The sequence below is a fragment of the Kogia breviceps genome, chromosome 4 (assembly GCF_026419965.1).
Source record: "Kogia breviceps isolate mKogBre1 chromosome 4, mKogBre1 haplotype 1, whole genome shotgun sequence".
Taxonomy (NCBI): Eukaryota; Metazoa; Chordata; class Mammalia; order Artiodactyla; family Physeteridae; genus Kogia; species Kogia breviceps.
The window spans coordinates 182,602,561-182,615,858 of record NC_081313.1 but is presented as its reverse complement, the minus strand read 5'-3'; the positions used below and the strand labels follow the sequence as shown (position 1 = coordinate 182,615,858).

Below are 13,298 nucleotides of genomic sequence, written 5' to 3'. Positions count from 1 at the left end.
AGGGCCTGAGCCTCGTAGGCCTGCCGGCTTGTCCGTCCGCCAAGGCCTCAAGCGTCGCAGCCTCTGCACCACCTCCGTCACCCCAGGACCCAGCCTCCCTGCCCGGGGCTGGCCGATCCCCTCCCCTCCCCTCCCCCTCCAACCCCGCCCCAGGCAGGGCCGGCTGCCGGGAAACAAAGGGAGGGGCCGGGGCCGGGGCAGGTGGGGATGGAAGGGAAGGAGGGGCGAGGCCGCTGGGGGCCGGATCGATAAATCAGAGCGGTGAGATCACCGCGCGGCCGGGGAGGAGGCGGCGATGGGGGCTGGCGGGAGGGGCGCGCGCGGCCGTGATTGGCCGGCGGGCTGGGCCGGGGGCTGTGAGGCCAGAGGCCCGAGGCCCGAGGCTCTCGCGTAGGGCGCGGCTGTGCGCCTGCGGTCCGCGAGGAGCGGGCGAGGAGAGCGTGGCCTTGGGTCGGCGTGGGGGGGTGACGTTTGGCGGGGTGTGGAGCCCCCCCCCCACCTGGACTCTGTGCGCTCTGTGTCTGTTGTGGACCATAAAACTTGTGGGCTGCGTGAGGGTTGGATTGTGTGTATATTGGGTGCGGATGTGACCGTGTGTGTGTCCAGGTGGTGGGGGGCGGGGAGAGGGAGAGAGAGAGAGAGAGAGAGAGAGAGAGAGAGGAGGGTGTCTGGGTTCCCGCCCAGGTGTGTGTGTAGGGGGCCCTGGTATGTGTCCACCTAGCTGGGTGAAGGGGGTGTGTGTTCGAGTTTGGCACCCCAGCCTGGGGGGAGAGGGACAGAGCAGGAGGGAGCTGACCCCCACCCCAGGAGCCCTCCGGGTCCCGCCTCCCGTGCCCCCCACTCCGCCCCGCTCCAGGTCTTCTCCAGGGAGTCGAGGTGCAGTCTGTCCCTCCCAAGCTCCTGGGTTAAGGGTTTTTCTGGGCTGGGGTTTATAACGTGTCATCCCACGGAGGGCTCGATTTATAGGACTCCATCCACGTGTTTCCTTCCCGTCCCTGGGAAAGAGCAGCAGGAAAAGAACCCGAAGGGCAGGATTTACATCCTGGCATCAGAAGGACACACACTCTCAGTGCCCTCAGACAAGTGTCCAATCTCCCTGAAGCCGGTAAACATGACCTGCCTTCTGAGTCACTGTGAGATGATCTTATCAATATCTGGAACACGGTAGGAACCTACTGATGGCAAATGTTACACTCTATCAAATTCCTATGCATCCTTCAAAGCCCAGCTTCAGTGTCCCTTCTTCCAAGAAGCCTACCTGGCTAGCTCCCCCTACTCAAAGCCCTGGCCCCACCTCGCGCTTCCTCTACCCCTGGATCCGGTCTCTGGTCCCATCCACATCCCCAGGGGCTGCAGAGTTGGGGGTCCGCGTCTCGAGAGCAGCGTTTGGGTTTCCTTCCTGCGACATGAACAGACAACACGTGTGTGATGCGGACAGCTCCTGGTGCCACGGGGATTTATTGGCAAGCAGCTAGAGGGTGGGGAGGGGCAGCGGGGCTGTTTCCAGCCTGATTTCGGGGCTGGGTTCAGTGCTTCCGTGAGTAGCAGGAACGAGCCCAAGTTTGGCAGAAATCCAAGCCGTGCTGGGGACCCAGGCCCTAAGCGGGCAGACGCTGAGTTCTAGGACACGGGAAGCCGTGCCTCCAGCCAGCAGCTCGAGAGGACCAGAGTGTCCCTTTTTCCACCTGGCCTGGCCTGGCCTGGTGTGACCCGGAGAGAAGAAACTGGGACGCTGGAAGGAGGCTCTCCCTGTCGGGACCACGGGGTCACAGCCCCCGGGACTGGAGAAAGCAGGTGGCCTAGAAGGACCTCAGACGGTTCAGAGAACAGGAAGAAAGGAGGCACCTTCCCCAGGCCCTGGCTTCTCCTAGGCACACCCACCACCTGCCCACACCCCACTTCACAGCATGGGAGACTGAGGCTCAGCCCAGGCCGGGCGTCCTGTGCCCCGAGGGCGTCAGGGGGCCGTGTCCGCGGCCATGGTGGTGGCCCGTTTGGAGTGGCGGATGCCCATGGTGAATGCCGGGGCCCTGGCCTTGGTCATGGTGACCTGCTCGGGGCTGTGGGTGCCGGGGCCAGGCGTCTCATCCGGGGGGCGGGGGGCTCGGGGCCGCCCCAGCATGGTGAAGGCCGGCCGGCGCTGACGGTACGCGTTGGGGTCTGGGCTTTCATACTGGCCCGGACCCGGTATCTCAGCGGGGTCCTGCGGGGGTCGGGCGGGGGGCGTGCGGCCTGCCGCCGTGTAGCTTGGGCTGCTGGGCTTGGTGAAGATCTGGGAGCCCCAGAGGGAAGGCAGGGTGTAGGTGTTGGGGGCAGGGACTGAGGTGTCCAGGGGCCGCCGGCGGAAGCGGGAACCCAGGGTGAAAGCTGGGGGGGTCCGCTGGCGCGTGGGGGCCACCTTCTCTGGGCTGTAGGCCCCAGGGCCGGGCGTCACCTCCAGATCTGTAAGAGTGGGGGCAGGAAGGTTGGCAACGGACAGGGTCCTCACCTCCTCGAGGACCTGGCGTGGCCCCCCGTCGCCACGCGCGTTGTGGAGCTCACAGAGACCAGCCACCCTCTGTTCTCTCTCAAGCCTCTGGCCTTTGCCCAAGTTCAACCCTCTGCCAGGAACGCCTCCCATTCCCACTCCCACCTCCCAGGAGCTGCTTTTCCTCCTTCAAGACAGTGCCAGAGGCCCTTAGTGGATGTGGATGGATGGTTGGATGGGTGGGTGGGTAGGGAGGTCGGTGAGTAGATAGATGGGCGAATGTATGAATGGATGGATTGACGGATCAGTGGGTGGACAGGTAGCCGTGTGGTAGGTCAGAGGGGAAAGGGTGGGTGGATGGGAAATGCCCTCTAGGTGAGAGGGAGCTGTCGGGAGCCCGCGAAGGGGACGGCTGCATTTGCCACAGTCCCCACTGCACCCTATTGTCTCCTGATGCCGAGGATGAGCTCCGGCTGCCCTCGGGGCACCCTTGGCCATGTGTGCCCCAGATCACATCACCCTGGGCCACTTCACCCATTCGGGTTCTCTCAGGGCCCCTGGCCCCTCTTCTGAGTCCGCTGGATTTTGTCATTCCAAAGACACTGAAGGTCTAAGAACTCGGGGGTGGGAGGGGAGAAGAGTACGGAGGCACGAGATTCGCTGAGGGCCTGAAGGGGCAGGGTCCTGGTAGGGCAGCACAGGTCAGATACTCACCCCGAGACTTGCCCCGGCCCTGCATGGAGTAGGCAGGGGTGCAGCTGCGGCCAAAGCGGGTGACTTTCGGGTCCAGGAAGTAGACCGGCCCGGGGCTGGTCTCCTGTGGAGATGCTGGGGAGAGGAGCCCAGGGTCCTAAGGGCTCCTCCAGTGACCCCACCACCTACTCGGTGCCCTGCTCAACCCTAAGGCACTCCCACCCCCCCGAGGCCCACCAAGGTTGCCCTGACCTGGGGGCCCTGGGTCTTGCTGACCGTCTGTGTCCCTGCAAGCAAAGCTGTCCCATTTGCTGTGCCCCACCCCTGACCTGTCCTCTGCCAGGGGCTAGGGGACCAGCTCCTGGACCATTAGAATTCTGTGTAGAGTGAGAGAACCAGGCCCGAGTAAGGGTCCAAGGAGAGCCCTTCCAGGGCCTGGGCTTGCCTGCAGGTGGCCAGCCTGAGGGAGGGGCTTGTGTCAGGCTCTGAGAGCCAGGTCCTGGGGAAGCACTCCGCCCAGGTCAGCCTCCTCTTCACACTAGCAGGATGTGAAGATGGACTTTGAGATGATCCACGGAAGGGGATGGTCCAGTGCCTGGCACTTAATAATTGGCACGGGACTTCCGTGGTGGTCCAGTGGCTAAGACTCCACGCTCCCAATGCAGGGGGCCCGGGTTCCATCCCTGGTCAGGGAACTAGATCACACATGCCGCAACTAAAGGATCCTGCATGCCGCAACAGAGATCCTAAGTGCTGCTGCAACTAAGACCCAGCACAGCCAAAGAAGTAATAAATAAATACGTGCACCGATTTTAAAAAAAAATTGGGACTTCCCTGGTAGTGCAGTGGTTAAAGAACCCACCTGCCAATGCAGGGGACATGGGTTCGATCCCTGGTCCGGGAAGATCCCACATGCCACAGAGCAACTAAGCCCGTGCGCCACAACTACTCAGCCTGCGCTCTAGAGCCCGCGAGCCACAACTACTGAGCCCTCGTGCCACAACTACTGAAGCCCGTGCGCCTAGAGCCCATGCTCCGCAACAAGAGAAGCCACTGCAATGAGAAGCCCGCGCACCGCAACAAAGAGTAGGCCCCGCTCGCCGCAACTAGAGAAAGCCCGCGCACAGCAACAAAGACCCAATGCGTTCAAAAAAAAAAAAAAAAAAAATTGGGACCAGTTACTATGATTGCCATTGTTACTGTCTATAAGCCCACTCCAGGATAAATGCACGTGCATCTCAGTGCAGTAGGTCTGACAAGGATCAGCTGGTTTAAGTACTATGCGTATGTGTGCACACATGACACGGTACACACACATGAAGCACGTTCATGACAAATGAGCACAGTTCAACTCATGGCATTTCCCACCTCGACGCCTTTGCCTATGCTGCAAACTCTGCCTGGAGTCCCCTTCTTCTCCAGGGGACTCCACCAAACTCCTACTCATCCTACAAAGCCCCGATCCCATGCCTCCACCTCCAAGAAGTCTTCCCTGGGCACTCAGCAAAGTCTACAGTAACCACCACTACCCCTGACTCCCCAGCCTATCTGTCCCTCTGTCCCAGGATGGGTCCCTGTGACTGGGATTAGAACCCGGCAACCCAGGTTCCTCTGGGCCATAGGCTCGGTTCTCGATCCTTCCTAGTGACAGATGTGAGGCTGATCCCCTCGTTTGCCTTCTGGGGCCTCTCACAGCTTCCTGAGTTTTCTCTCACTTTGGTTTGGGATTGTTGCTGATTCTGAAGGCTGAGAAGAGGCTGCTGGCGCCGCACCTCCCAACAAGCCTCTGTCCACAGGAAGCAAAGTCCCCACAGAGCAAGGACCCTTCCAGCCGCCAGCCCAGCCCACTCGGGACCCCGAGCGCTCTAGAAAGTGGGTGAAGGAGCTTGTGGGCAACGCCATGAAGGCACAGGCTCGCGGGCACACGGCAGTGACGCCATCCACACAACGGGCCGCTGGCTGTAGCTGGGGCCCCGTGTCCACCCCACCAGTGCATCCAGTGCTCACTGACATCCTGTTGCACCCCTCCTGGCCAGGAGGAAAGTGGACATCACAGAGGCGGGGTCGCCCACGGAGCAGGCCAGCCCCACAGCCTGCTGTCTCGCCAACCTTTCCTGTCCAAACACGAAGGATTCTCCTTCCACCCTCCCCGCGCCCCGTGGGACGTCACGGCCCAGGAGCCCCCATCCCACTGACTGAGGACCCGAGGCGGCACTCACACCCACAGCCCTACTTTGTGGAGCTCTGACTGGAGACCAGGCACTGCCGTAGCCACTTTGAAGGCACCCAATCCTCACTTAACGTCTCCAGACATCCAAGGTGTATTTAATCCTGACCCCAAGGACTGGACCGTCACTGTTTACAGAGGGGGAAACAGACACAGCTTGCGCAAGTCAAACAGCAAGGAATTTGCAGATGCCCTGCAAAACCGCACACTACTCCCCTTCCATAAGGAAACAAGGGACCAGAGAGGCACAGCAGCTTCCCTGAGGTCACACAGCGGGCCTTACGTTGCACACTGTCCCGGCTTCCTGCCTGACTGAATGAGAGCTTGGATCTAGGGGGGTGAGGAAATACTCTGGGTGGGAGATTGGAGGCCCACCTCTCCCACACCGGCCTTACCCTCGCTGGGCCTCCGGAAGAGCGAGTAGGCGGGACCAGCCACCCTGGTGCAGTCGTGGTTGATGTAGCCGACGGTGGACGGCAGGGCGTACAAGCCTGGCCCGGCGGAGCCTGCGACCAAAGCCTGAGGGTCACGGCCTGGGGCCATGCACTCTAAAAGATGGGAGGAGAGAGGAGACCAGCCCCTGAGCCCCCACCTGGCCTCCCAGCCAGTCTCCACGGCAGGGTGGCGGGAGTAGGAGCTGCCGGGGTGGTGGGGGAAGTGGCAGGGCCTTTGTGAGTCACAGGGGTTACAGGAGGGAGGGGCCGCAGAGCTGGAACACCCTGGGACCACTGAGGCCCAGACGCAGAGATACACAATCACAGGTGGGAAACTGAGACCCCTGGACACAGAGATACACTGTCACAGTTGCACCGTCTGGTGGCCTCCGCAAGCATGTCAGTGCTACATAGGCCACGGAACCTGACTCCAGTGACTTTGCTACAGGTGGAGAAGCTGTGGCAGGGCCGAGGAGGGACCGAGATCCCAGGGGCAGTGTCAGAGGGAGGGAGCCTCAGCTCCGCCAGGGACCGGTGCACAGGCTCCCAGGCTCGGCTGCTCTCTCTGAGACAGTCGTCACCAGTGCATACACTGCAAAGGCTTCTTGCTTGTTTCTCCTCGTGTCCGTCCCCCCACGCGACCTCTGCTGCTCTCTCGACCGCTGTACCCTCGGCGCCGGGAAAGGTGCCTGGCCTTTAAGACACTCAGCTCACGGGCCCACAGCAGTGCCACACTCGCACCCATACTGCGGGAGGGAAGACTGAGGTTTGGGGAAGCGCAGGAGCCTGGAGAATTCCCCCTCCAGCCAGGCTCCCACATATTCCAGACGCCCCAGCGGGGCGGGGGCGTTGGAGCAGGGAAGGGTCCCGCCACCACGGCCCCTTCGCCCACCTACCGTTCTCCAAGGGGGCCGCCCCACAGGCTCTCCTCAGACCAGTCTCCGGGATCTGGCACTCGGTGGCCCGCCGGCCCAGGGCCACCGGGGTCGTCCGTGGAGCGGGGTCGCAGGGGAGGGTCCCCATGGTGCTCAGGGGCGGGTCCGGGGCTCCTGGTGTCAGCTCCTTGGCCGTGCAGCTCTGGGCTACAGGTGCCGGCACCTTCCCCGATCCTGGCGGCTTCTGCGGGGTTCGCAGAGCCCCGGGCAACCACACCCCCCAGACGGCACAGACGGCCCCTTGTCTGTCGGCAGGGAGTCTGGGGCCCTGGCCCGAGCAGGCTGGCCAGCGGTCACTGGCCTGGAAGTGGGGCCAGGATCGAGTGTCGGCCAGGCAGCTGGATGGTCCAGGAAAGAATCCGGTGTCAGCAGAGCCAGTCCCCCGGGAGCCAGCTGAGCTGGGCAGCCCAGGCCAGAGCAGGCCCTGGGGAGCCGGAGCTGCAAACAGGACACCCACAGCCTGGTGGCAGGAGGGACAGGTGAGGTCATGGGCGGCCTGGCCCCATTTCCACAGCTAGGGAAACTGAGGCACGGTCCAAGGTCGCCACTCTGGGAGCTGCTTCCTCCCCTCCTTCCTTCATCCAGGAAGGACTTATTGGGCACCTACTGTGTACTAGTTTCTGTTTGGGTTGGTGGGACACGATAGAAACAGGCAGACGAGGCGTTGATGTTTTCGGGAGGGGAGAGAGGAAATAAGCAATAAATGTATAAATGAGCACAGCGTATGTTAGAAGGGTAAATGTTCTGCAAACATACAGCAGGGCAGGGAGTCGGGGACAGCAGTGCAGGGGCAGGAGGAGAGGTCGCTGCAGTGAGAAGGTGAGGGAACATCATTTCAGGACAGGGAAGGGCTGTGCCGAGGCCCCCGGCAGGAGCTGGGACGGCGAGGAGGCGGCAGTGGTCCTCCAGGACGGGCCCCTGCCTTCCAGAAGCCAACAGGGGGCGGAATTTACTCCATCCCAAGGCAGAGTTTATTTCCTTGACTGCACCGAGGGCTCCCACTGTGTCAGGCTCCAAGACGGGGCTCCGGGAAAGCTGGCTGAACAGAATTCACATTCCTGTCTCTTCCTGGCATCCTGGTGTATTGTGCTGTCAGCCCCTTTAGCACTGCAGTGTGTTACCGGTTGTACTGAGGTACAATTCACATACCATACAGTTCATGCCACAGTGTATTTTTCATGCATTCTGTAATTTTTGAACTTTTTAATCAAAAAGTCATAGTCTGTGTCAAAGGTCATAAAACTTATATTAGAAAAGATCTTAAAATCAATGACCTAGAAAACTGTAGAAAGAATTAAACAAAGCCCCCCCACCAAAAAAGCTGGCTCTTTAAGAGGATCAACAAATTTGATAAGGCTCCAGCTGGGCTGATCAAGAAACCAGTGAGGTGAATGAACCAATCACAGCATTGGGAACGGAGGACGGGCTGCACTGCAGACCCGCAGGCTCAAGGGGTAACGCAGCCTGTGCGAAGCCGGAAAAAGATCTTTTGCTGAACAGGAGCTGAGGCGCTTTCTGCGCCGGCATCATCATGTTTAATTAACCCAGCATCTCCTAAGAGGTACTGATGCTGAGCCCTCTGTGGTCACGGGAGGGGAGGTGAGGCTCGGGGAGGGAGACTGACAGGCACAGGACTCTTGACTCGGGTGTTAGAGCAAAGCTTAGGGTCAAGGGTTCTCCCAGGTTTTCATTCCCGCTCAGCTTTCTGGGAGTGCTGAAATCCTCTGGATTCCCGTTGCCCTAAGGATAAAATCCAAGCCCTCCCTGTCACACGAGGCCCCCACCCGGCCTTCCATCTGCCCCAGACTCCCACTCCTCAGCCCTGGTCCACACCCCTGTGGCCACATCAGCCGGCCTCCTGCTCCTTGGGTGGCGAGCTTCGGGCCTTTACCTGCCCACCCTCCGCCTGGGATAAACGTTCTGCAGATCAGCCCACCTCCAGCTCCATCCTCAGTCACCCGTGGGCCCCAACACTGGACAAGCTACATGCTTCTTTCCAGAAGCGCACAAACTCCACAGCCACAGACAGAAGTGGGCGCTGAGGAGGGAGATGGGGGATAAATACCCCACCTCCCTCTCCTTCTGCCCGTTAGCGCCTCCCATTCATTGACCCACACTGGCCAGACTTGCGGGAGCCCAGGGACAGCCCACTGAGGTCAGCCCCCGGGGCCCAGGGCAGGCAGAGGAAGGGCCCCAGCCCCCATCAGCCAGCCCTGGAGCGAAGACAGCTAGAGACACTGGTTCCAGTCAGGATTCAGCCCCCACCGTTTCCTCTCTGTGTAACAGCCCGAGATGAGACCCTACATTCAGATTCCCCTCTGTGCCCTAGGAAAGAACCAAGGGCTAACACGGAGTGCGGGGTGGGAGGGACAGACTGGACCAGCAGCCTGAGCTGGGAAGGGTGCTCTGGAGACCTCCAGGCCCAGCCCCCTCCCCGCCTGAACTCGGCACCCCCCAGCCTGCCCCCCCCCCCACTACTGGCTCACTTGTCTCTGCAACTCCAGCCCAGAGAGCTTCACTCCACCAGGTGAGCTGAGATGCCAATTAGCTCAAAGCAGATGCAAACAGCCGTGTTTTAATCCGAACTGACACAGGGGCAGCAGAGGGCAAATCAGAGAGCTAGTAAAAGGAAGCCTAGCTGGGCGTGAGAGCAGGGCTCAGGCCCAGCCACGAGGCCGAGGTGCGGGCAGTGTCTGCGGGAAACTGCAGAGCCCAGCCGGTGCCTGGATACAGCTGGTGCCCCACCAGTTTCAGCCCTTATCACAGTCACTACTTCAACCAGGATTCAGCTGTGCCTCAGGCACTTTCAGGTACTGGGGAAACAGGGGTGAACAAAACCCATAAACTCGTTTCCTCCCCTTTTTGTGGAGAGAGGCAGGCAAGTAAGTCTGCAGGTGTTAAAGGCGAGTACCAAGGACGGGCCGGAGGTGTGGGGAGTGCAGCTGGGGAGGACTCACTGAGCAGGTGTCACTGGAGGAGAGACCAGAGGGAGGTGAGGAGAGAGCGGGGGAGACCTGGGGCGAGGCCGCACCTGGCCGGGGGGTTGCGGGGGTTTGCGGGCGGTTGGGGGGGCCCTGGGACAGCCCTGTGCCCGGCGTGTGGGAGGGACCGTGGGGAGGCCCGTGGCGGTTGGAACGGAATGAGCGAGGGGGAGAGGGAGGAGGTGAGGGCAGGAGGGGACGGAATGGGTCGGGTGGTGCAGGACCCGGGGGCGCAGAGGGCTCGGCTCTCACCCGGAGGGACGCGGGACCCCCCAGGGCGGCGGGCGGAGAAGGGACGCGGGCTCGCTGCTCACAGGCTCCCCCTGGCGGCTTCGGGGAGAACAGGCCGTGGGCGGTGCCTGGAGACGGGGCGGAGGGGACTGCGGGGGTCGGGGGCGGGGGAGATGCGGGGGAAGGATGGGGGGTGTCAGGGAGGATAGTGGGGAATTTCGGGCCGAGGAACTGTGGGGCCAGCTTAGCTGGGATGGAACAGCAGGGAGCGAGAAGCAGGTGAGTTCTGGGTCTACTTTTTGTGTGTGGCCGCCTTGGATCCGCGTTGCTGCGCGCGGGGCTTTCTCTGGTTGCAGCGAGTGGAGGCTACTCTTTGTTGCGGTGCACGGGCTTCTTATTGCGGTGGCTTCTCTTGTTGCAGAGCACAGGTTCTAGGCGCGCGGGCTTCAATAGTTGTGGTGCACGGGCTTAGTTGCTCCGCGGCATGTGGGATCTTCCCGGACCAGGGCTCGAACCTGTGTCCCCTGCATCGGCAAGCAGATTCTTAACCACTGCGCCACCAGGGAAGCCCTGGGTCTACTTTAAAACTAAAACCAACAGGGTTTGCAGGCAGATGTGATGTAGGCAGGGAGGGAGCTATAAGCCTCCAGAATTTGGTCTGCTCACCTCCAAGAATGGAGCTGCAGGTACCTGGGAGGTAGCAGAGGCGGGAGGGGCAGCCTTTACAAGGTCATGAGTTCAGTCTTGGGATTGCGGGCTTGGAACTCCGTGGGACATGCATAGAGACACCTGGTCAGCCAGCTGTACAGGGTGGGTTGTTGGCCATCTATGGGCCTTGTGGGTTCTGAGACACCTTGGCTTTTACCCCGAGGGAGGTGGGAGCCAGGGAGGGTTTGAAGCAGAGGAGGCTAGTGGTCAGTATTAAGAGAAAGGGAGGTGTCAAGAATGGCTTTGACCTGAGTCTCCTGAAGGAAGTTGACCTCAACTGAGAAGAGGGCCCCAGTTGCTTTCCTTAGTTGTTTACTGTCCGATTCTGCCCTGCTCCTTCCTGACACACACACACGCAGAGGAAGAGGAGGAGGCTGTGGGTGTCCTGTCCTGGGGTCCAGCACATCACCAGTCTAAAGCAGGCACACAAATACCCTCAAAAGAAAGGGGTGAGGGGTTGTTGACACTGCCGCGCTGAGCCGAGGTCTCCCACCCGTCTCTAAAACCATCTGGGAGCTAAAAGTGAGTTTGCACCCCAAGAAGCTGGGTTACTGGATGGCCTGCTGTTCTGTCCCTGGCATGGGGGGGCCGCAGGCCAGGTGTTCGCGGGGACACCACCCCATGCAGTGCCAGCTTTCCCCCTGCCCTCCTGGCCTGAGATCTGTCACTTCCCACCTCCCAGAGCCCTCGCAATTGTCCCTTATCCGGGCCTGACTCAGACTCACGTGCCTCGGTGGCCGCCTGCCCCTTTGTTCCGGGGGCGGGGACGTTAACAAGGAAGACTTGTTCTTCCAGGGATCAGGACTCAGAGAACCTGCCAGCTTCCCTCCTGCCTCCATCCGGGAAAGAGGCGGCGGCTCTCCACGTGGGACCAAGCCAAGCAGGGAGGGAGCAGCTCTCCTGTTCTGCGGGGTAGCCCGCTGCATGCCCGCCTGCCGAGTCTCCATTATGAGGATGAGCACACGAGGTCCAGAAGAAGGAAGGGCTTGAATTGGGGGCGCTGGAGAGCATCTCAGCAGGCTTTCCTGGAGCCCACAAAGTCCTACCCGACCCTGACCAGACCAGGTCCTTTCTCCCCTCTCTGGCTTTATCCATCCCTCCAGGGCCGCCCCTCTGGCCTCCCAGCTGCAGGGCCTTTGCACTCACTGTACCTTCTACCTGGTACATTCCTTCCCACATAGATGCTTCCTAATTCTCTTCACTTCCCCCAAGTCTTCGCTCAAACCTCCGCATCTGCCCACCCAACTTCATCCTACAACTTGCGCCATTCCATCTTTTTCTTTTTCCCACAGTTATTTATCACCCACTAATACAGTATAGCATTTGTCCCCAGCACAGTGATGGGCTGGAGCTCATGAGAGCCGACTTAGCAAGTTGATGTCATGCTGGCAGCTCCCACCAGCCAAGGTGGGAGTCTTTACACCCAGGAATCAGCATGAAAAAAGCTACAGAGCAGGGCTTTTGGCCCTAAAGTGCCAGCTGTTCAAAGCCTGTTTATTATACTTAATGTTTACGCCTCCTGGTTCCCGCCCCCGCCCCGCCTCCATAAGAATGGAAACCCCTCGGGGCAGGGTCGGCCCACTTTGCTCTCTGCTGTCACCCGGGCACCTAGAACAGTATTTGGCAACTGGTGGGCGCTCAATAACTACTTGTGTCTTAATGAGCGACCCTCATCAGGGCCCTTGAGACAAAACCACCCTCGGCATGAGCCCGGTCATCCTCCAGCGCTAGAGATCAACACTCAGGGCCCCAGCACCGTGACCCTGGGCCGGGCAACAGGACTCTGGCCGCCTGGCACGGACTCCATCACAAAACACGACCCTCGTCACGACCCCACCCCAGCCGCTGAGACGCCCCCGCAACCTCGACGCCACGGCCCAGCCGCGGCGGTACAGGGCCTGCTCCAGGCCCCGACAAGCTCCTCTGTGCGCTCCTCGGGGCCGGCGCCTTCCGGCTCGGGGTGGAGGACCCCCGGCCTCACCGCTTCCCCGAACCCACCCCAAACCGCCTCAGGGGCTTCCTCCCCGTACCTCCCCGTCCAGGTCCCGGGTGATGCCAGCGCAGCAGGAGTACTGGGGGCGGGACCTTTAAGAGGCACAACGCCGCCGTCATTCGCCCTAAAATACGCTCAGACGGACACCCCCTCCCCAGCCGCGGAGTCGGGCCCGAGGACCACGCCACCTCGTTGGCCAGTCGGGGCTAGAGAGCCCCTGCTCTGCGCGCGGCCTTGTGGGAAACGCGCCCCGGACCGCCACCCCGGCGCCCGGGGCATGACCGGACTTGTAGTCCGGCAGCGCGTGGCGGCCGCAGAAGACGCCGGTACGCTCGGGTGGCGGGAGCCGGGAGCCCGGCGCTCCTGCCTTCGTGGCTGCAGCATGCGGCGCCTCCCGGGGCCGAGCCGAGCTGAACCGACGCGTCCTGCTGGCCGAGGAACTCGTCATCATGGACGGCGGCGCGGTGGGTGCACCAGTCCGGCCCGACACTGACCCTCAACCCCGGCCAGACCCTGACCTGCAGCCCTGACCCGTAACCTTCTGCCCCGTCAGGACTCTGATCCTCAGCCCCGGAAGGACCCTGACCCTCAGCCCCGATCCCTGACTCTCAGCCCCGGCAAGACCCTGA

At 61.4% G+C, this 13,298-nt stretch overlaps 1 protein-coding gene and 1 long non-coding RNA gene across 3 annotated transcripts; both read right to left on the bottom strand.

Moving 5' to 3' along the window:
• Window positions 1-1,440: 1,440 nt before the first annotated feature.
• Window positions 1,441-7,693, bottom strand: CIMAP1D (CIMAP1 family member D). The gene is made up of 4 exons (XM_067033472.1): window positions 6,718-7,693; window positions 5,783-5,935; window positions 3,182-3,295; window positions 1,441-2,442 (listed from the first exon to the last, which is right to left on the bottom strand). Exons 1-4 carry the CDS (start codon window positions 6,842-6,844, stop codon window positions 1,958-1,960), a joined length of 879 nt encoding a protein of 292 aa, XP_066889573.1. The 5' UTR covers window positions 6,845-7,693; the 3' UTR covers window positions 1,441-1,957.
• A 1,622-nt stretch (window positions 7,694-9,315) lies between these two features.
• Window positions 9,316-12,943, bottom strand: LOC136794196 (uncharacterized). 2 transcript variants are annotated; one of them, XR_010840584.1, is made up of 4 exons: window positions 12,707-12,943; window positions 11,402-11,617; window positions 10,925-11,111; window positions 9,316-10,492 (listed from the first exon to the last, which is right to left on the bottom strand). It is a non-coding gene; the product is annotated as an uncharacterized lncRNA (long non-coding RNA). The 2 variants fall into 2 exon arrangements; XR_010840583.1 differs by lacking the exon at window positions 12,707-12,943 and having other exon boundaries at window positions 11,402-11,938.
• Between the last annotated feature and the right edge of the window lie 355 nt (window positions 12,944-13,298).